Source organism: Pocillopora damicornis, chromosome 12 (assembly GCF_964200805.1).
Source record: "Pocillopora damicornis chromosome 12, jaPocDami1.2, whole genome shotgun sequence".
Taxonomy (NCBI): Eukaryota; Metazoa; Cnidaria; class Anthozoa; order Scleractinia; family Pocilloporidae; genus Pocillopora; species Pocillopora damicornis.
The window spans coordinates 8739993-8761620 of NC_142681.1; the positions used below are offsets into that span (position 1 = coordinate 8739993).

Here is a 21628-nt window from a genome sequence, read left to right on the forward strand (position 1 = left end):
CATGTTCAGGTTTGTCATGTTTCGAATGACGAACTTTGTAAAATTCTGGATACCAATATGTTATTTAACAACGACGCTTTCTTTCAAGAAACTAAATACAGATGTACAGATATGTAACACTTACAAATGTGTTTCCCTTGTAAAAGATTACTTTTTGTTACCGAATATTTCAAAAACTGGAACGCATGGTGAGCTTATCCCATTACGATAATGGAAGAAGAGGAGACAGACAAAAAAAAAAGTTCTAATACAAAAAAATCAGCAAATGCTTGGACAAAGCAGAAAACGAAGGGTCTTTTTTAGATTCTTGGCAGCTCGAGCTTTCGTGAACCGCTCACAGTTAAGGCTAAATGTCGTATCCGATTTTTTGTGCGAGTCGACTTCTGCCACAAGTAGAGTGTCAAACAATGCCATAACTTTTAGAGAAAGAAACCTGCAATTTGGAGAAAAATTACAACTGTGAAAGAACGCCTAAGGCTCTCGTTAGGCTAATCATAGCAAACCAAACGGTGTCGCCATGGATTAATCCAAACGCGGCATTTTAAACGCAGTCAAGCCGCATTTAAGAGAGGCGTTAAAAGAAACAAGTGGTTATGAACCATTAGCGGCGCAGTCTGTTGAGGTGTCAAAGATAAATACCTCCTGAAGAACAACCTCAACTTGTCACAATCTACTGACGGTGCAGAGTTAGAGTAAATAAAGTAAATATTCATTAAGATAATCGGGCAATAAAAGTCGTGCATTTTGTAAGGTCAATTGTGAGGTAAAGAGTAGGATTAATTTGCGAAAGGCACCGACTCACTTCTTTGTGTTCTTTTCCGTGTCTTTTCAAGGTCTCCACAAGGTTCTCCATGGCAAGCTGCACTTCATTCAAGAGTTTTTCGTATCGGGCATTCATACTCATCAGGGATGATATTATTTCCTCTCGGCCCTTCTGCGCACTTTCCAGGAGGGGGTTGACAGCTTCTCGGGACTCTGGAAGGTGATGCAGGCTGTGACGATAGTCCTCAAGGTTCTTTTCCCACATCTAGCAAAAAACACCAAAAAGAGCTTAGTACTAAGCTATACTCCTCTAATTCTCAGAAGTGATTAACATGTAATTTCTCCCTTTCACATCTATACATTAACGAGCAAACAGGCGATGAGAATATTCAAACTTATCAGGTGGAAGTTCTTATCTTGATCTAACACCAAATTCTTGTGACTAATTTACAAGGAAATGTGTAGCAGCCAGAGGGGAGAATTAATAATCAGATCATGGGAATTAAACAATTAAAGTAACTAGGAAGTAAAACTCCCTCTCAAACTTGTAATATTCCGACATGGGCTCCAGAATTCTCCTGATAATTTCTCATTTGAATTCGTGTTCAGATTTGATCATAGAGTGAAGACGGGCTTCGTATAATTCAAGCTAAATGAAAGAGGACTAGCCAGTCTCCTTTCATCTCAAACCAAATAATAGAGATTGGGTACTAATCTGACCCAAGTCCCCGCTCACCTGTGATTCGTCTGTGTACTCATGTCCAACAGTACAGAGAGTTTTGATTGGTACTTGCTGGCTTCGGATATCCGTGTAGAGAGACTAAAACAACAAATTTGAAAATCTCGATTCAGTTTTCTGCTTTGTTTCCAGCCATAGCTTTGTAAGCAAAAAGAACTGCATCATGAACAAAAGTTGCAAAGGCATTCATCCCTCAGCAAAGATCTCCTAATTGACGGATATTGTGTTCATCTAACTTTTTTACACCAGGAATTGATAAAATGTAAATTCTCCTCGATAGTCCGATAGATCATCCAGCAAACAAGCGATGTTAAAAAGAACTGCTATCAGCTAGGGGTGTTATTTTGATGAAACGTATATACAGTATCACCTACGAGGAAGAATTACTTGTTTGATCAGATCTTGGAAGGTTCAGTGTTAAAAAGTTACTCAGTCGCTGGAATATGAACATAGTAAATGGCCACAAGTTTTCTAGCAAATCGTAAGAAGGAAGATTGAAAGTTTTTCAAAACGATAATGAATTATTCATACGAACTAAAAGACAATTGCAATTGAGTGTCGAAAAGTGTTCCAGGATTGCTATGATTTTATTTCCCTTCACTCTGTGATTGGTCCAGAAAGAAATTCGCACTACTCTCTCAACCAATCAGATGGAAAACTAAAACCAATCCCAACTTTGCTTAGGGTTTTCCAGCAGGTTGCCTGTGTTTACTTTGAGTTCCCATTGGTTAATAAAGATGTTAACCTTTTTTATTGATTGGTAGTAGTGACAACTTTGGTTTTGGCTCTTCGAAGCTCAATTGAAATCTGCTCTACCTTGCAACTTAATTATTTTCATGCCTTCAGGCGCATAATAAGCATTTTAGACTCACTGTGAATTCCTCCATAACACTTTCAGCATTACTAGGGTCGGTATTCCAGCCCCGGTCTTGGACTTTTTCCTCGACTCTCTTCAACCAGTCCAATTCATTTTGCAACCCAGCTTGAAACTGCTCCAGTTTGTGTTCAGCTTTCACCAGGCCCCCAAGACGATTATCAATCTCGTTCCGAGCTGCTTCCCATCTCTCGAGAACAGCCTGGACTCTAGCCTTATCAAATTCCTTGAGGTCGGGCAGCGATCTTCGAATGTCGTCCGTTTTGTCCTTCCTCGGTTCTATTTCGGTCTGGAGTATTTCCTATAGATCAAGAAATAAAAAAGAAAAAGAAGGGTTTAAACATTTATCAATTTATTAATTTATTTATTTATTTATTCATTCATTCATTCACTTTTCAGTAAACGAACCTGCGAGCCGCACTGGCGCACTGGGGAATATTGGCGCGAAGTTGTGGTAGTGCATACCAGGCGCAGCAAAGTGCGAGCAGAAACAACTGAGGGCCGATATTCCTCAGTACAACTCAAGCAAGCAAGGTTAGTTGGTAGTTTATTGTATGGCACTCGGACCAAACTGGTTATGTTTAATTTTCCAGCTTTCGAGAAAAAAAATAGGCGGCTTATGACCGTTTCCGTGGATACGCTTCGTATGACAAAATTTTGACGAAGTAAAAACCAATCAGAACGACTGGATTTACCAAAAGACTACCTTGCCACGAAATAATTGAAGTTACATTAAGTTTTCTTAACTCCTTTTTCTCAAAAAAAAGAAAAAGAAAGAAAAGAGGGAGAGAGAAAAAAACAAAAATGAACATAAAAAGATAGAAATTACAGTCTTGTTATTTCTGGTTACCTGTATCACTTTTGTCTGATGCTGAATGTCTTTCAAGTTAGCAGTAAGTCCCGGCTGTTGAATGAGGATCACTTCAACACGTCGCAAACTGTTTTCAAGATCTGTTACCAGTTCAGCAATGTTCAGCAAAAACACAAGCCTGTCGATTGGAAAAGAGTGCGATCGCACAAATAGGTAATATAAGTTCTACTAGGGCAAGAAAAGCTACTAACGTTAACTCGACGGCTAAGCGCGTTCAGTGGAGGCTTAGGAGAGCTCAGACGTGACAATTTAGTTTTGCATCTGATTGGTTGAGAGAGAGGCGCGGGTTCTCTGGACCAATCACGGACCAAATTATAGAAGAAAAAAAAAAAAGAAGCAATCCTGAATTACTTTCGACACTATTGAGAATTGCCCCAAGGATGAACGTTATTACGGGATTGCCAGAACTCGAGAGATCCAAAGTAAAAGAACACCAGGCTACAGGAAGGCCATGGTATGGATTCACAGAAGTACTTATTTTTCTGTACAGAAATCCCTCATTAATATGTTATCGTTATTTTGGAGTCAACCCTGAATTAGTGTCAATAGGATTTTGAGCAACTCGTTTCAGGGTCCAAACGCTTCCTGGAACACGCATTAGCATAAAGGAATTTCGCCAGAAGAGTACGCGTTTAAGAATTGATTCAGCCTCAACTCACATTTTGTGCCAACCGTTAGCTTCTTTCTTAACATTTCTCCATTTTTCTGACAGTAAACCTAATTTGCTCTGTAGTTGAGGATCCATCTGAGTCACCACGGATTGTGTGAGGGAGTCGTACTGCGGTGTTCTCTGTTTCTGCTCCTCTTGCAATTTCTAAAATGCAACAAAGTACACCATGATTGTCAGGGAGCGAAAAAAAAATTACGTGATGTAAAAGATGTCACATGATGAATAAACGATCTAAAGTTTGCTTATCGATACAGACAATGAGGTTGAATGTCTTCGAGCTCATATACGTGCAGCTCATTGGTTCAGTGTGATTGATTGTAATTGATGCGTTTTGAAATCCATTACTTGTATTTATGATAATCAAACGCACCAATGAATGTATACGGAAAAGAAAGCAGTGATAGTTTGCCGCTGCTCACATCTAACCATAAAAATTGTGAAACCTCATCTCACAGCAAACTATACCACGCAGGTTTTCTATAGAAAATTTTGGGATGTAGGGAGAACACTCCAAAAGTTTGAAAATCACGAGCCAGATTCACAAACTTTTCTCAAATTCTCTCAACATCCCGTGTGGGTTATTACACCAGTAAATCGATAGGAAGAGCGGTCTATTGCTTCAATAACTGGTAGATGATTTTGTGCATTTTCATCACATGTTTGCGTAACAATATATCCACACTGTACAAGTAAAGACTTAATCACCTCAACTTGCTGAAGTGTGCTGGAAAGGCTTCTTTGGTTTAGCGTCTCAAGTGACTTTGTTTTCAAGACCTCTTCAGATCTGTTCACCCACGCGAGAAGATCATTTAGTGTGCTCTGAGCACTTTGCTGAAAGGTAAAAAAATCCAAAATTTAAATAACTTTAATAAGTTGTGTGTAGTGTGTGTTTTTTTTGGTGAGTGATTTATGTGTTTTACTTGTTCAAAAGAAGTTTAGAGTGCTTTTCGATTGAGTGTCGTAAAACGAAGAGCAAAGTAATCTAAAAGGCCAATCAGAAGGAAAATACCCTGAAAAACCTATGCCAACTCAAAGTAAAACTGACCAAATTGCCTAAGGCGCGGGAAAACGCGACCAAGTCGTGATTGGTTTTAGTGTTGCATCTGATTGGTTGAGAGAGTGGAGCGAAATCTGTTGACCAATCACAGAACGAAAAAAAGCCAATCGAAAGACAATCTCGGATTTCTCTCCACATAGTATTGAAATTGCTCCAAGAAGAACTTCTGAAAGTGAAAAATTATTGTTTCATTCACTTCACCTTGTCAAGCGTTGGCACCGTTTGTGTTTCAAACATGGTCTCGGGTTCTATAGCATGTTCATTCAATGACACAGAAGCTGGTTCTAGCCGTTCTGTGATGCCAGCTATTTCCTGGTCATCAGGCATTTGGATTTCTTTCCATAGTTGTTCCACATCTTTTGATCCAGTCAGAAGTGGTATCTTACCCTGAAAAGAATGAAATGATCACTGATTTTTACGCAAACACTTTTATCGAACACCTTCATATTCTGGTATCTGTTTGAAATCTGAGTTTTCAAGAAAATCTGACTAGTACCAAGTCATGTAGCACTTAGAAACAAAAGGTTCAGAACATACCTATAGTAAAAAGTGGAATCATCATGGGGAAAAAACTGATAGCCAAGTAGTGCACCCAAAAAAAAAACAATGATACTAACCCCGATTGTGTTACCAGCTCAGGTACAAACTTTATTTTTCAGTGCAATGAAAGGGAATCCAGCGTGATAGGCAAGCTAAACACCTAAATTTTTAACAAGCGATCTGTGAATATTATCCATTCACACTGTAGCCGGAGTTTTACAAAATTTGATCAGCTTTGATCCACGTTTTACTACCAAGGCAAGATTAAATTCTTGCGTGCAATTAACCCAGGATTGGTGTTAGTCCTTTAATTCCTAAAAGTGACCAGCATCTAATTTCTCCCAACAATATCACCCCTGAATCAAACAATAGGGTCATGAGAATAAAGGAAATGATCACCGACTAAACAAGCTCTTGATTGTTAAACAAATTCTCTTTGTCATCACCTTCGCAAATGTACAGAGAACAATATGGAGAATATGCATATTGATGTGACTATGTAAAGGGGTTAATAGGGAAAATGTCAACTCAGCCCTAAGTAGGGTGAAGTTCCAGGAGAGTGGATCATCGCTACCCATCATCCTTAGAGCCTAAGTCCCAGTCTCCTATCCTTCACTGCTCATGATACCTGCACCAACTTTGTTATCCCTTCTAGCAAGAAACTGTACCAACTAACCTTCTCAGGAGAAGTGGATTTTATGATCTTCACTTGCGTAAAAACTTGTTCTTTGCTTAGGGCTTGCTTTAAATTCCAGTGTCTTGTTCTCCACAATGTCAGTAAATGTTTATACTGAATTTCTAACCTGGTGAAATAGAAAAAAAATAATACTGTAACAGTACTGGAGAAAAACCTATCTTTAAAGGTTGCCAAAAGTGATAAATGAGATTGAATTATTGATATCTTATTTGTCTGTTTTAATTAAATTGTGATATATTTTTTTATAATTTCCTCTCAGACAATTTGTACAGACCACCACCATCAGGTTGATACAGAAATATTTCTTTCTACAGGTCAAACGCTTGGTTAGTCAGAAGGTAATATTTTCTGATCTGACACAAAGAGTCCGCATGAATGAATGTGGCTGTGACCATAACCTTTCTATATTTTACATCTCAATACAAGACGTTCTTCCTTACCAAACAGAGCACATGCAAAATCCAAGTTTTTCTATGTTGAATGTTAAAATATGTGACCATTACCTGGTGGAAAATTCTGTAGCTTCCACATCTGGAGCAGGAATAACAAAACATACGGATGGAACTTCACACTGTCTACTGCTGGCATTTGTAATCTGTCAAAGAGTACAACAATTTTCATTAAAAAAAGAACAGATATGGTGATCCATCTGTTTTTATCTACATGCCTTATTTGTCTTGTCTGTCTGTCTGTTCAGGGTAGTCATTAGAAAATGTAAAAGATGCACAATCTGAACTTAGTAGACAGCTGAATTGAATTGTGCTTGCCAAGCATTTGCAGTGCACCTTTCTTTGAGGGGTTGAGGGGCATGCTCCACATTTTTTAGCCAGACAGTGATGTTACAATCAGTTAAATTTACTTCTTTTCTGTTTTGAGTAAAATTCACAAGGTAGCCAGCAGGTTTCTGCCTCTGACCGCCTTCTAATGACAATCCTGCTGCCTGTACATCTGTCTGCGAACAATGTGTCCCTCTTGTTTATTTACCTATTGATCATTGATTGTTTGTTGGTTTCTCTTTCTGTCTACATACTTTGATTGCTGATTAGTCAGCCACACAACTTGTCTGTGTTTTACTGTTTGTATGTTGGTTCTCAGAAGATCTTGATCACTGCTTTAGATTTAACTCAAAGTAGTTATTTCAGCAATAATACATACTTTCCAAGAATGATGTTCAGAATTATCCAGGAGTAGACATTCTTCACCTTTGTTGACAACATTCTGAAAAGCAAATTAAATAGCACACCATGTGTTAATAATAGGCCATCTAATGGCAAAAGAAATCCCAAATTTCTGACAAAATCAAGTTTATCACCAAATAGTAAGTGTTTGAGAAAAATACTTAATAACCCAGCTGTGTAGAACTTAGGTTAGGAACTTCAAACAGAAGTCACAAATTCCAATCACTGCATCAAAAAGTGCCCGCCATTCTTACCTGCATATTCTTGTAACTGCACACTGGATCAACCAAAACTTTGCCCTTCAATTTGGATTTTCTTTGTGGCAGGGGAACTACCTTTTTACTCAGAAGTTGCAATGAGCTAACAACATCTTTGAAGTCAACAAGTTCTTGCTTCATTTCCTACAAAAAATTAACAAAATGTTTCTCAACATCCTGAAAGAACAGATTGAGATTGTGTAACCTCTTCCAATAACTGTACATTTAATAAAGACCTAAGGAAACCCTGAGGAAAATAAAAAAAAATTGAAGGATCTTAGCACAATCAATTTGCATGGTAACTTGTTGCATAAAACATGACAATACTGTCACATTTTGGAACATGCTATAGAATCCTGTGATCAATGAGTTGTCACAGGCAAAGTTGACTGAAGAGGTATACCACTGCTTTGAGTAGGATTTTCCAGTTGAGACACCTGTTTTAAATTAACACCTTACATTTAAGGGCACACCAGGTTATTTTGTCATTAAGATTGTCACTTTGTCTGGACAACTGAGGAGGTTATAGACTTAGAACCTTCATAGCAGGACCCCTTCTCTAGTAGTAGTAGTAGCTCGTCAAAATACAACCAACATGTAAAATATTCTGCAATACCATACACCAAAATGTCTAATGAGTTTTTCTTTTTTAATCATTCAATTAATTTACTTCATATGCATTTCTCCTAAGATAGGAAGAGCAAAGCAATAGAGAAGTGATTTGTAGTCCAGATATTTGTACTTGATTTGCACATTCTTTGTACTCTTAATTAAACAGTTGGCTAATAAAAGCTTATCGTAAAATAGACTAAACAGTGTAGATATCTTTAGGTGGAACTTAATTCTCAGAACCAGCATTACAAGTGAAAAGATGAAAGGTAACATCACTCAGGATCAAATAAAACTGCAAGGAAAAATACTAACAAAGAAATACTGAGGTGAATGTGTGAGATTAAGGCAAGAAAAGCAATAAATCAGTTATTGACAGACAACAAACTAGGGCCAGTAATAAGGGGACTGGATTATATTGCTGATTGTCATCTATGGCACTCCACCCCCTCAGTCATTAATCTGACATGATCAAATATTCTTATATGATCAAACATTCTTGTATGATCAAATATTCTGGAGTGATCAAATATTCTGGTATGATCAAATATTCTGATGAAATCTAACATGTGGAAAGAAATCTGATAAAACTTGGTTATGTTAAAAGTGCAAAAGGAAAAGCTGTTCTTCTACTTATGAGATAACATTCTTTGTGGAATTATCTTCAAAATGACAATAGGTAATATAATAATTGAGCAGAACTTTCTTATTGCAGAACTTTCTTATTGCAGAACTTTCTTATTGCAGAACTTTCCTACCACAGAACTTTCCTTTTGAAGTCATGCCTGATTAACTTTTGATATACAGAGGAAACATATGCCTGATGAAACATGAACAGAAGGTAGGAGGAGGGAATGACTGAGATGCTGACACTCTTGTTCAAGTCTGACACCATCTGTAATCCACTATTATCATAATTGTCAGTGATCATGCAGATTGTGCACAGTTAACACTTTAAGAGTGACTAGTATTTAATTTAGCCCCACAATATTGTTCTGCATCACACATTAAAGTCAAAAGAGTAAACAAGATGATCAACACTGGAGAAAGCTCTTCATTGTTGAAAAAATTCTCCTAAACAGCACCTCAGGAAATGCTAAGAGAAATGTTCCTGAGGAGAAGTATATTGATGTAAGGATGTAAAGGGTCAAATGGCCGAGTGATTGCCATTAAAGGCTCTATCTGTAAGTATATGGTCTAAAGCATCATTAAAGAACCAGTAATATTATGTGCAGAATTCATTGTCTAAAGAAATGATTCAGAATCAACCTAACAGTAGTCTACACAAATTGTTGGCAAGAAATTATAAAAAAATGTAAATTTGTGTGTTAACTATCACAGTTTGATTAAAACAAACAAATAAGATATCAATACCAATCCTCTCCACTATGTTGAGTTTCAAAAAGATATGCTATAAAAATATCAAAATGCATAGCAGTGCACTTTGAGAGAAAGATTTACTAACAGTGTCCACCTTAGGAAAACTTAGGCAGAAATTTTCGTGGATGAAACTGAACTGTTGAGACCATCTTCAAAAATATCACCTGGGCTTGTGTTTCCTTATCATTATGAATAGGAATTTTGTTGTGGTTAAACCTAGTATTAGCTTGGTAAATTTCCAAACCAGTTATATTTATAATACTTCCGCAACTTTGTAATAGTAATATAGTTAACTCATGCCGACATCTGATGCAAAACTTTTATGTGATATGTACAGCAAAGTCAACAGCTACAGCATAATAAACAGATGATAACACAAGTCATGCCAAAACAACTCTTTGAAAAGTTTCCTCGTGAATTTAAAGTTTACTTTGTTTTTATCTATATTTTCAATTTATTTTGATACAGCAAACAAGGGCAGTTTTATTCATACTGGTGGCATGTCCACAAATTTCACACCAGAAGTATGCATTTAAACTGAAATATATTTATTCCTTGGAAATTACTTTAACCAACTGTAAACATTCAGGAAAGAAGAGGCATGATATTTATAACAAAATTTTTGCTTACCAACAGCACAAGTTTTGAGCTTAATTGTATTTTGCCATAATTAAAACATTTGAATAGACATACACTATAATCCTCTGGGAAGGTCAAATTTTCTCAAAGAATATAACTATAAGTTAATCGGAGAGTGAAATAACGAAAGAAATAAAACTTAAAGATCTGTAAACAAGACAGAGAGGTGAAGCGCATGATTCTCCCTTGAACTAGGCTTAAAACAATGAAAGCTTCTTCGTGAGTATGATTCTTGCCAAATATTGACACAAATTCAACGTTTATTTGACTTGTAATTTAATACTGCTTGCGGCTCTAGCAACGTCGACCTCGATCCCCTGAAGCTTCACCGCATGAAATTAACAACAGGCGAAAATTGATCACGCGAGACACGTCGGGGGTTTTTTGCTTAAAAATAACCAGCTGTGGAAAACTACCAAACACAACTCTATAAATTTGTCTTGCAAATGGGCCAATTTACTTTCAGAACACTTCGTCAGACCGATATCAAGTATTTAAAAATTCCACTCGAACAACATTTACGAGTTAAAAGATCGAGAGATAAAAAAGAAAAAAAAAAAGCGCTTTCGGAAACTGGAGTCAGACATAAGCACACTATTCTACAATGCAAATTAAGCACAGTGTTTGTCGCTAATATTAGTTCATTCGCCACGTTTCGACCTGTTCAAAACACTTAAAACAGTCTTTTTGGATGAACATCTTGGAAAACTGTTTACCTGCTTAAGTTGAAGCAAATCCGTAACGACGTCTTTAAACTTTGGCTCTAGATCCTTCTCACTTTCCGTCTTTGGTCCGCGCAGAAGCAACAAATAACGTTCTCTGGGTGCAGAAACACTTCTTTCTTCGATCTTTCGATCGAAAATATCGCGAATATATTCCAAAGAGTATGCGATAATCGTTCCCATTTGTGACTGTCTGACAACCGGGAAGTTTTCCAATGGAATTCCCGCCTGGACTGCCTGCTCCGAGGCAGGGAGAACTCTTTCTCTTAAAAACCTTTGCCAGCGAGAGTCGTGAATTAATTGATCGTGATCGAAGATCGGCTGCTGTGAAGTTCGCCATCTCACTACAGTAGCCGCGCTGTGTAATGCTCGTCTGAATGCAAAATAAACACGAGTGCAAGGGCCCTTTATCATTTGAGTTACGAAAGAGACTGGATGAAGAAAATTATGGAAAGATGCTCGCGACAAGCGCGCTGTTCTTATGGGAACCGCTGCAGATCTTCGTCCATGTAATTTGTTTTCGTTCCTTGATCGGTAAATGAAGTACAAAAGTGAAATTAACGCCACGAAAGCGACAGCCGCCGATGTAAATAAAATGAACAGGAGAAGTGGTATGGGATTCCAATGCAAAACTACGCACATTTCTTAACTTTCGCGACGGCTAGCTTGCCAGGACTGTTTAGATAAAGAAATTAAGCCGTCTAGCACTTTCGGCATCTGTTTCGTCTAAAGCTTCGTCGTTGTCGTTTGCATATAAGTCATTGTTCGGAAAGACGGCTGGATCTGACGTTTGAGAAGTGTGCCTTTGCACGTGTAAACTGAACCTGCGTGGATCCAATTCATCAGTCACGAGTTCTCACTCCACAAATCAATCCGTCAGTTGCACTAATTAACTTTAAAAAAATCAGTGGACAAGTGTTCCCAGTGATAGACGTCAATTCCCTCTGTACAATCAATACGCTTCCTGTTCTGGTTATGCAAGTGGACCTTGGAGCAATAACTTCCAAACAACTATTTCCACACTCGACAGGAAATCCGATACGCGCGCGTAAAGTTCGAAACCAGACACTCACAAAGAGAGGCAAATTTTGAATTTTAATTATCGAAATTAAATATTAATAACTTTAATGCTAAACTACTCGCAATTTGTTTTTAATATCAGATTTCAATAATAGAGACCGGAAAGGGTGTAAATAAACACCGAGAGCATTTCAAAATACCGCGAAGTAACGTCAGAGTAAGCAAGAATTACCGTAATGTTGCGCAAAAACCATCTGGTCGACTTGCAAAAGTTTTTGGAAATAAAAGATATTTTCTAAATAGCCTATTATGCAATTTCTCATAAATCGAATATACATGAGCAGCAAACAGCTAAGAAATGCACCACAGTTAAAATGGAAAAGGATAAAGGCTTTGTTTATCATGCAAATAGATAGTTCACAGTAGTTACTAAGAATACTAACCAACAATCAAATTTCGTAAGTCACTTGTTTAAACACGAGTGAACCTTTACGAAGACAAAAGCTATTTTAATGCAACAGTTTTGTCCTTCTGTTACCGCCACGTCAGATGTGACCAACAGCACTTAAGCTAGAGACTTCTAGGTATTGTTAACCACCTGTCAACTTATAAATTCCAGACCAGCAAATCATCTTTTTCCAATAATAGAGTGTATTCGAGAGGGTTTTTGTTTTTCCATCTATGCCCACGTTCTTCGCGGGATATACTATTCTTTCAACTGGTGCCGGAAATTATATGCAAATACTACGATATCAAAAATAGAACCAATGAGTTGCCTTTTACGATCATTTTGTGATTACAGATACTATAAGCATTCGCACAGAGCATGCTGGATGCAAGATACTACGATAGCGGTTTTAACGTGCGCGCTCTCTTTGGTGGATATGCGTGTTTGAAAGAAAGTAGTTGAGCACGGTTTACCGCTGTCACAGGTTCTCCCAGCCCACCTCGTGTTTAGATGGCGCTATATAAACACGGGAAAAATCCCCTTTACTCTGATAATTCGCTTGCTAAAGAAATCAGAGGAAGGTTTATAAAACCAACTATAGAAAATAATTAATGCAAAATGCAATCTGCATAATTGTCTGTGAAGATGGGTGGAAGGCGGACTCAGGGTGTAATAATTTTAATTGCCGTCTTGGAACAAAAAGTTGCGGTTGGCCATCGTGATAAACACATTTATAAGTGAAGTATGATCGTTTTACTCACGAGCCACTCATTTTGATTCTATGAACTTTTTAACTGGTAACAGAAAATGAACTGACCATTTTATTTCCTCACTGATTCTTTGCACACCCCACGATTGTCAAGACCCCATTCAGACAATCAATTTCCTTATCAACTTGATTATTTTACCCCTCCATAGCTTCTTTAACAATTTTAAAAAAACCTGAAGGTCTCCTGTTTTCGTAGCTTCCAGATTGTAACTAGAGTACGGGAGAGTATTACAGGATTTATTTCTTGATGAATCGTTAGTCAGGACTAAGTTGTAAGACAGATGGAGCGTCTCCCGTCAAGCGAGTCTACACCCCAGTTGCTTTAGTCGCTGCTCGCGGTTAGAATGCCCAGAAAAAAAAAAGAACGCAAATCGAATTGTTGTTTCTTTTTCTCGCCTAGCATGCCAGGTAAGAGAAAATTCGAGCCAGGAACGCGGAGGAAAGATACAGGCAAATGCAACATTTTTTTGATATAGATATCGCTGACTCCGCCTCTGGGCATAGAGAAAATTACGTGTTCTGATTAGCTACCCAAGCGAGGCATGTGAATATCTTGCTATATTCACCACACGCCGAGTCAATAACACATAGAAACCTGGGCTGTTTATTAACAACTCACCGTCAGATTATTCAGAGCTTGCTCGGCTGCGTCACGTGACGATATGTTTTGTACGTCATATTCACTGTTCAGTCGATCGATCAACTGAATCATCTTTTTCTCTGTGGTATGTGCGTCTTGGAAATACTACACGCAATCAAGTAAAAGGAAAAGCAGGAAACTTAAGATGCATTTAAACCGTTTCAAAACTGATCCATGTCAGTATCTGATTAACTGCGCACCTACCGCTCCCTTATTCCCAAAATAATCAACTGATAACAAGTCAGGGTTCTTGTTGGTTTAGGGGAGGGGTAGGTGCGCAGTTGCAGAGATACTGAACCGAAAGAATACAGATCAAGCAGAGTGACGAAAAGTAACGGAATGTTGTCAGTTTACTCTCGATAAGAATACAAGATCTCACAAGGCTGGAAGAGACTAACATCAGAGGTTGAACAGATTATTATGGTACAGAATAAACCACACCTGTTGGTACATCTCTGCATTTCTCACGTGCTGCTGGAAGGCGACGAGAAGTTGAGTAAGCCACCACCACTGACTGCGCATGGCATTCAGGTACGCCTGCATGGAAAAGATATCAGCCGAACACTCTCGTTACTAGACTTTTAAGCCGTTGTTTAGTTCTCGTGATTAATTTCCTCTGAATTGAAAACAACACAATGGCGAACGTGCTGGATTCCGGATCGAGAGGTCTGGGTGTACGAAATAGTCGGGTCACTGCCTTATGTTCTTAGGCAAGACCCTTTGCATCCAAAGCAGGGAGCTCCTTCCGGGAATATGATGTGTCTACGAATAAACTCAGAGAAAGCTGACGAAATTTTTGGGGGTAACCAGGGAAAAGACCATCATTCCATTCGGGGAAGAAGCAAACTCCGGCAGGGATAAGTAGCTCCGTTCATGTTCGAACCTTCTCACAAAGATTTGCCCCCACACCTCTCCACCTCATCACCCTAAAACGCTGAATTGTAAATTGCTAAACATTCAATTCTCTAGAAAAAAGTACGCTAATCACCGCTATTCTTTCACGTCACAGGGCCACCAGTGACGATCCCCGTCTTTTCTCTTAATGAAGCTCACCTCTATTGGTTCTGGCGCAGGGTGCCCACTCTGCACCAGGTTCTCTCCTTTGGTAAGCAGCATATTGTAGTGAGGTTCTCTGTCTCGAACATCAAATTCAAGATTCTAAGGGCATAAAAAATTTTACAAGTTTAACCATTGAACTCCCATGATCTGATTGTTTTTCTCCCCTCTAGCTGTTACACATTTCCTGGTAAATTAGTTAGGAGAATTTGGCATTAGATCAAGATAAGAATCTCTCAGTGATAAGTTTGAGCATTCTCATTACTTTTTTACTGGATGATGTATGATTACTATAAGGAGAAGTTACAAGTTAATCACTACCGGGAGTTAAAGGGTTAAGCAACAGCATCATTCCCTACTCTGCCCCAATCCCGCTCCTCTCATAATTACAATACCTCTCTGTGTGCTTGAAGATCTTCAATGTCGTGATCTGTGATGGACCAGTCACGAGAGACCTCGGGCTCTTCCCGTTGGTTCATCCAGATCAATTCTTTGGTGGCTTCGCTCATAAACTCCACAAGACTCTTTAGATAATTAATGCGATTCACAGAACTTTTCTGCAAGATAAAGAGTTCATAATGTATCAATACACAATTCGAATTTGGACGCACTGATCAACAACAAAAGAGAAAGTAGGCGTGTAAGATCAAGCTGTCGCACCACAAGAGCAGCATATTCTTCGTGGATTTCAATGATCTTCTCACTAAGACTTCTGTCTTCAGCCTGCGTCAAAACAGAATGATATATCAATAGATATCTACTGGATACACATGAGATATTTCATCCTCTCTTCCTCTTATCATCATATCAATACTCCTTGACCAAGACAACGCTCAAAGGCACTCCTCGACCCCAGCTCCCTCCCGACCTAGCTCCTTCAGGTATCGGAACTACAAGTGCACTGGTTTTCCACGACACGTAACGATTTTCCTCATAGTTACGACGCCCTTAATTTATCAGTATTCTTACAACATTTTCCGCCCGGTCAGTAACACAAAACAAATCTCACCTCCAGTTGTTTAAGTTTATCCAGTTCGTCTTTAAAGGCAAGCACAGCATCGTGTTGGGCATGATGGTTTTGTTGGTGTCTCTGTGCCGATGGTAAATCCAGACCAAAGTCTTCCTTTTCGATGGCGTCCTGTGCAAAAAAAAGACATCGAGATTGGAGGTCAATGGCTATCTACATATAGGCTATTACAACAAGGGATGTGTAACTTAGTATCTTTAGCAGAAGCCAATAGCAATGTTAATACTATTATTGAAAGTATTGTTTCAGTTTCTCGCTCTTCCATCAGAGTCCACAGTAAAAAGTCGAACTGAAAGAAGATTGTAATGACAAGAACACTACACTTTCAAACTACAAGCGCGTTTGACTCAGAGCCTCCTAATTCAAGAGAAAAAGACATAGTTTGAAACATGGGTGCGAATTCACAGTTTCTAGACCTGCAAGTCAGAGGTAAACAATAACGAGCATAAATTGGCAATAACAGCCAGAATTGAGTGCAGGTCCACAAGAACATTAATGCAACGTCTTCTTGGATGAAGTTAAAGACCTGTCATAAATCATTCAAGCAACTAGCAGGAAAGTCCTTGACATTTTGACATCTAATTTACCTAATTTTAAGAAGACAGCAGAGAGCTCAATGTAAAGAAATGAGCTTCTAGAAAACATTTCTCGTATTTTTGGAAAATATTATTATGGGGGAGGTTAAATAACACCAAAAAATGTCTTTCTGACATTTTACATGAGGGAGAACATTTTGAAAACGCAATATTTTAAATACCTGATATTTACGAAACAACATTTTTCTATCCAATCGAGCCATATTTTAGGAGCGTTGTTCCACGTATCAGTTTTCTGACGAAGTTAATTTTTTGTCGCAAAAAAAGACAACTGCGTAACGCTTCATATCAGCGAGAGCTTATTGCAAAAATTTATGCCTGCCTCTGACTGTGCCAGAACGGCAAATAAACATCAACAAATAAATGCAAAACGGAAAAATAATGTGAAGTTTCTGGTTACCACCTGCTAGATACGTGTTATTTAATGAAGATAAACAACCTACTGAGGGTTACCACAAAGAGGTGAAATATCTATTTCTACTTTGCTCGAGTTTATCAATAAATTATGCCATGTCTCATTTTGAAATTTTGCCCATATGATGACAAAAACAAGAAACACTTCTCACAATCACAAAACTATGAAAACAAAAACATTTTCTCACAGTTTAAGTTATGATCGGGGAAGAAACAAAGTTTCTAAATTTATCACTGAATTCTAATCCTGGTTTGTTCCGATCGAATCTGTGGCAGTCTGCTAAAACTCAAAATGAGTTTTATACCTAAGTCAACGAAAACCCTCTCCTTAAGTTTTGCTTTTGGTCTATACATGATGGTGAAACTGATTCACAATCAATTCCACGACAATTTAAACTTAGACAAGATGTCTAAAAATAACAGTGCATGGGGAAGTCGAAACTCAATACCGGTAATGAAAACATGGTGCAAGAGGCAGGATTCCACACGCTAAGAACTGATTGAGCCTGTGTTTAAAATTCTTTGGCCAGCAGTCGGACTGCATAAATCACAATGACGTCACGCTAAAAATGATATGTGATTAAAATAGCCGAGGAGATATGAACTTCATTTAAAACCAAAACTCAAAAGTAACGTTATTATCAATTGCTTGCTAATCCTGCTCACGATTTAGTTTTCGACCAAAGTTAGTTTTTTAACGAACCTTTGTTTCTCTTATCCAAGTTAACATTGCATCCAATCGCTGTGATTTATCCCCAGCTCCATCCAGTGCTGCAAACTTCATTCTCACTCGTGTGCGGCCCTGGGTCGAGGTTGTACTGTCGCTTCCGTCTGGGGTAAATCAACATTTATAGGTAGAATCAAACTCAAAACAACTATTTACTCCATAGCTTAAGCGCCAAAAGACCACTTCTTTGCGCTGATAATCAATTGCAAGGAGATTTTTTAATTGACTGTTGTCATGCCAGATCAAAAGTAAACCCAACGGTCGATTAACCCAATTTGCACCCTGCTATCAGTATGCATATTCTCCATACTTTTATCAATACATTCCATGTGGAACTAACAAGGAGAATTTTTCAAACAATCAAGAGCTTCTTAAGCTAGCGATCATTTCCCTTATTCTTTTGACTTTGACGTTTGATTCAGGGGCGATACCGGAAGGAGAAATAAAATGGCAGTCACTCTTTGGCGTCCAAGGGTATAAATCATGAAGAATCAATCAGAATCAAAAGAAATGGAAATAATTTTAAGTGTGGAAAACATCTTATTGAGAAACAGGACAGCAAAAGTTTTTAAGAAAAACCACAGAGTTCTATTTCTTTCTTACCGTCACTTAAACCCTCTGCGGACATGATCCGAGCAACAGTTGTCCTTGTTTCTGTGGGGGTGCCCCCTGAGGAACGGTAGGTCCTCTTTGTGATGGTTATGACCTTTCTTCTTGTTGTGACCTCTTCCAAGTCTTCTAGGCTGGGCGTTGTTTCCTCCGTTGACACCACAGTTTTCTCCACAGGTAATTCCAGTTTCATTTTCTTGCCGTCAGTCGTGCTATAAGTCTGGTAAGTGAGTACTTTTGTGGAACGAGCTTCCAATCGATCCTTCATCTCAGACCAGCGCCTTTCAATGGACAGAACTCTAAAAAGGAAGGAAAACGTGTTCATGAAGTGGCCTACACGGCTGGAGCCTTTTTAATCGGTTTCTTCAGCATCAAAAGCCAGGAATGCTGCCACTCTGTGATCAGCTTATATCCGTGAAAATATTTTAACATTAATTGAGGTAAAAGTTGGCCACAATTTGTATAATTTCCTCTTAACAAACTATAGGTCATTAATCTTCTTATAAATGTGCGAATCGCTCAGTAAAAAGTCTCCCAGACTCACTTAATTCTTATTTCATCCGCTCTGGAGTAGCGGCCGGCGACAAGAATGTCCACGCCAGATAACATGTGCTTGATACTCGTCTCAAACATCTGCAGGAATGAAAAAAATATTATCAATCCAGACTATATCAAAATAATGCAGGGAAATTGCAAATTATTTTATATTAAATATATCAAAATCTCTTCCTCCTGGAACAATTATGACCCCGCTATCCAAACGTCCACCCTCTGTTTCCTAAAATTAGCCAAATGCAGCCTGTGTGAGTGCCTGTGTAGCAAAAAGACAACTTAAGGATGGCGCTTACCACAAGAGACTTTTCAATTTGGTAGAAGTGCTTTCGGCGTGTCTCGCTATCAATGGTATTACCGACTTCCTCTTCCTGCAAGGGACAAAATAAACACGACACACGTTTCAATTAATAAAATATTCTTATAGCCCGCCAACCAGTCATGTGAAGGAGAACAAAAACTTGGAGTGAACTATTTAAGCAATAGCCCGCCTTTTTTGCCAGTTTACCACCAGCTTAATAACCAATACGGATGTTAGGAGAACGCAAGAAAAGCTTGTAAATCACGTGCCGAAGGCTATAGGTTTACCAGTGCACTAAATGATAGGTTTTGGACCAATCAGGGCGCTCCTAGTATCTCAATTATTTCATATTTGTAAAAGTAATAAGACCGAGTGGAGTCCAGTTCGAGTGGAGTCCAGTTCGAGTGGAGTCCAGTTCGGTCTGTAATCAGACGGGTGATGAACAAAAATCGGACGACCGCGATACGCGAGTCTGATTTGTTAATCACGAATATGATTACAGACCGAATTGGACGACATGATATCCCGTTACCAATTCATCAAATCTATGACAGAATTTGAGAACGAAACTTAACATCAGTTATACGTTTTCATAAAAAAAAACAGTTAACTCGGCGAAATGCGAGGCAACAGCGCGCGCACATGACGCGTTCTGTCCACTTACACCGGCATGACGTGTTAACTGTCCCTTTGTCCTATTACACTGTCCAATTACAAGCATGACGCGTACACTGTCCTATTAGTGTTGAAATCGGGCTAGTGATAACCAATCACGTTCGAGAATTTTGTTATGGTTTTGATTAAACATAGATAGCTGTTACTTCTGTACTTACTGATTTGATTCTTTCTTCAATGTCATCGAGTGAAGCGTCGACAAGAGTTGCCTGGTGATAGAGAGGAACACGTAAAAATGTTTATTTTCTATATTTTAAATTGTAAAATTAATCTTATGATTCGAAAGCAAAGGAAGCATAAAAATGCATGTTACCAAATATAAAAGTTCAGAACGCAAAGTTAACAAACACACCATCAGAGTAGCTTACCATGACTCCGTACTCTCCTTTCATTGCAAATGGTTTGAACCCAGGGGTAACATGCGATAGTGCAGTCTGATTGTTCAGGTGAGTGTCGTCCTGAGAAGTACTGTTGTCGGTAGTGGTGACTGAGCGGAAGTCATCATCAGATTCATTTGACTATGATGAGGACTTCCGCTCAGGTTGTCGAAGCGTCAGTCACCACTATCGACAACAGTCTTTCTCAGGACTATACTCACCCGGATGATCAGACTACACCATCTCCTTTTATAACCACCTAAAATTGCTTGGATTTCTTGAAAATTCGACAGGTAAAAGGATTGCGCTACCGGTTTAAAAATTTATTTTTACCTGTCGGGTTTAAAATAAGGGACAACGTTGAATTGGCTCTTCAATCAGTCGATCGTCGCCTCTAATGGCTCAAATTAAGTTTTTCAACATGTTTTGTACAAACATAACAGACGGTTCCAATCTGTATGGAGTTGCAAAGAAACTTAACCATTTAATGCCGAGTGCGACATTACATAATAAATATTTAATCACTTATTCTGAAATTTTCGCCACCAAAGGTCAGTTAAAGATCTGCTCATTGAAGGCATGAAATCATGGCCCCCTCCAATATAACTTGATTTACCACCCCTACAACTTTTGGAAACTTTTTGTCTTTGTACTGTTTTGGTCCAGGTAATATTTCACCACAATCAACGCTCTGAGAGCTGCAATTTACGCTATAGTTTAGTTGTATACCCTTGATGCAGGAGGCAAACGAAAAATTTCAACGTTTTCCATTTTTCACTTTGGACTCGCTTCAGTCCTTTCAGTTACCCCTTCACACTTGTTGGTGTCATTTACATCATACCCCAGAAAATACCTTTAAAATTAAATATTAGACGTAGTCTGATGATTCATCGTTCTAATTTTTGAAAAAAATTGGCATTTCCTTCGGCAGTCAAAGGTTAAGGGCAGCTTTTCCTTATAAAGAAAGTATCTGCTATTTTTGATACTGACCTCCTTCTGGATTTTTTCTGCCACTTGATGCATCTGTTCAAGCCTGTAAAATATTTGGATTCAAGCAGAGACATAAGATCCTAAATTAAACCAGGTACTCGAGACTCGATCTTTTGACTTTCACACGTAATCAGCGACTACCTTCTCCCAATAATCTACATACATTATCATGCAGACAGGTGATAAGTTCAAAGTGGATTATCAGTTAGCGCGTGTTATCTTGATATCAGCCCAAATTCCTTTGTCTGGGGGATTAGGCGGGATTGACGGTGAAATTTATATATGGGAACATTTCATCCGTCGATTTGGGTCCTCTGAGATTGAACTAAAAACTGTCTACACGGATTTCATAGTGCGCCCAGAAGCTGTCTGTGATTGGTGGAGGCATTTGGAAAGAATATATGACGGCTGATCAAAAGCATTTTCGTGGAG

General features: G+C 38.5%; 1 protein-coding gene across 6 annotated transcripts in view; it reads right to left on the reverse strand.

Annotated features, from left to right (window-relative positions):
• Positions 1-21628, reverse strand: part of LOC113676135 (uncharacterized) — a 116275-nt gene that overhangs the window by 83913 nt on the left and 10734 nt on the right. For 4 of the 6 annotated variants that reach the window (XM_089189857.1, XM_089189856.1, XM_089189853.1 and 1 more), the window contains 23 exons: positions 21197-21239; positions 19988-20038; positions 19150-19224; positions 18846-18934; positions 18296-18600; positions 17669-17796; positions 15938-16066; positions 15589-15651; positions 15324-15485; positions 14926-15030; positions 14314-14409; positions 13852-13977; positions 7643-7789; positions 7366-7428; positions 6714-6805; positions 6190-6316; positions 5175-5360; positions 4622-4747; positions 3906-4060; positions 3226-3364; positions 2374-2676; positions 1499-1582; positions 803-1027 (listed from right to left, as the gene is read on the reverse strand). In XM_089189857.1, coding sequence (XP_089045983.1) covers positions 803-1027; positions 1499-1582; positions 2374-2676; positions 3226-3364; positions 3906-4060; positions 4622-4747; positions 5175-5360; positions 6190-6316; positions 6714-6805; positions 7366-7428; positions 7643-7789; positions 13852-13977; positions 14314-14409; positions 14926-15030; positions 15324-15485; positions 15589-15651; positions 15938-16066; positions 17669-17796; positions 18296-18600; positions 18846-18934; positions 19150-19224; positions 19988-20038; positions 21197-21239 — 3019 coding nt within the window. Of the gene's footprint in view, positions 1-802; positions 1028-1498; positions 1583-2373; positions 2677-3225; positions 3365-3905; positions 4061-4621; positions 4748-5174; positions 5361-6189; positions 6317-6713; positions 6806-7365; positions 7429-7642; positions 7790-10989; positions 12317-13851; positions 13978-14313; positions 14410-14925; positions 15031-15323; positions 15486-15588; positions 15652-15937; positions 16067-17668; positions 17797-18295; positions 18601-18845; positions 18935-19149; positions 19225-19987; positions 20039-21196; positions 21240-21628 lie in introns of those variants that run through there. The other 2 variants (XM_089189858.1, XM_089189855.1) reach the window with 1 other exon arrangement.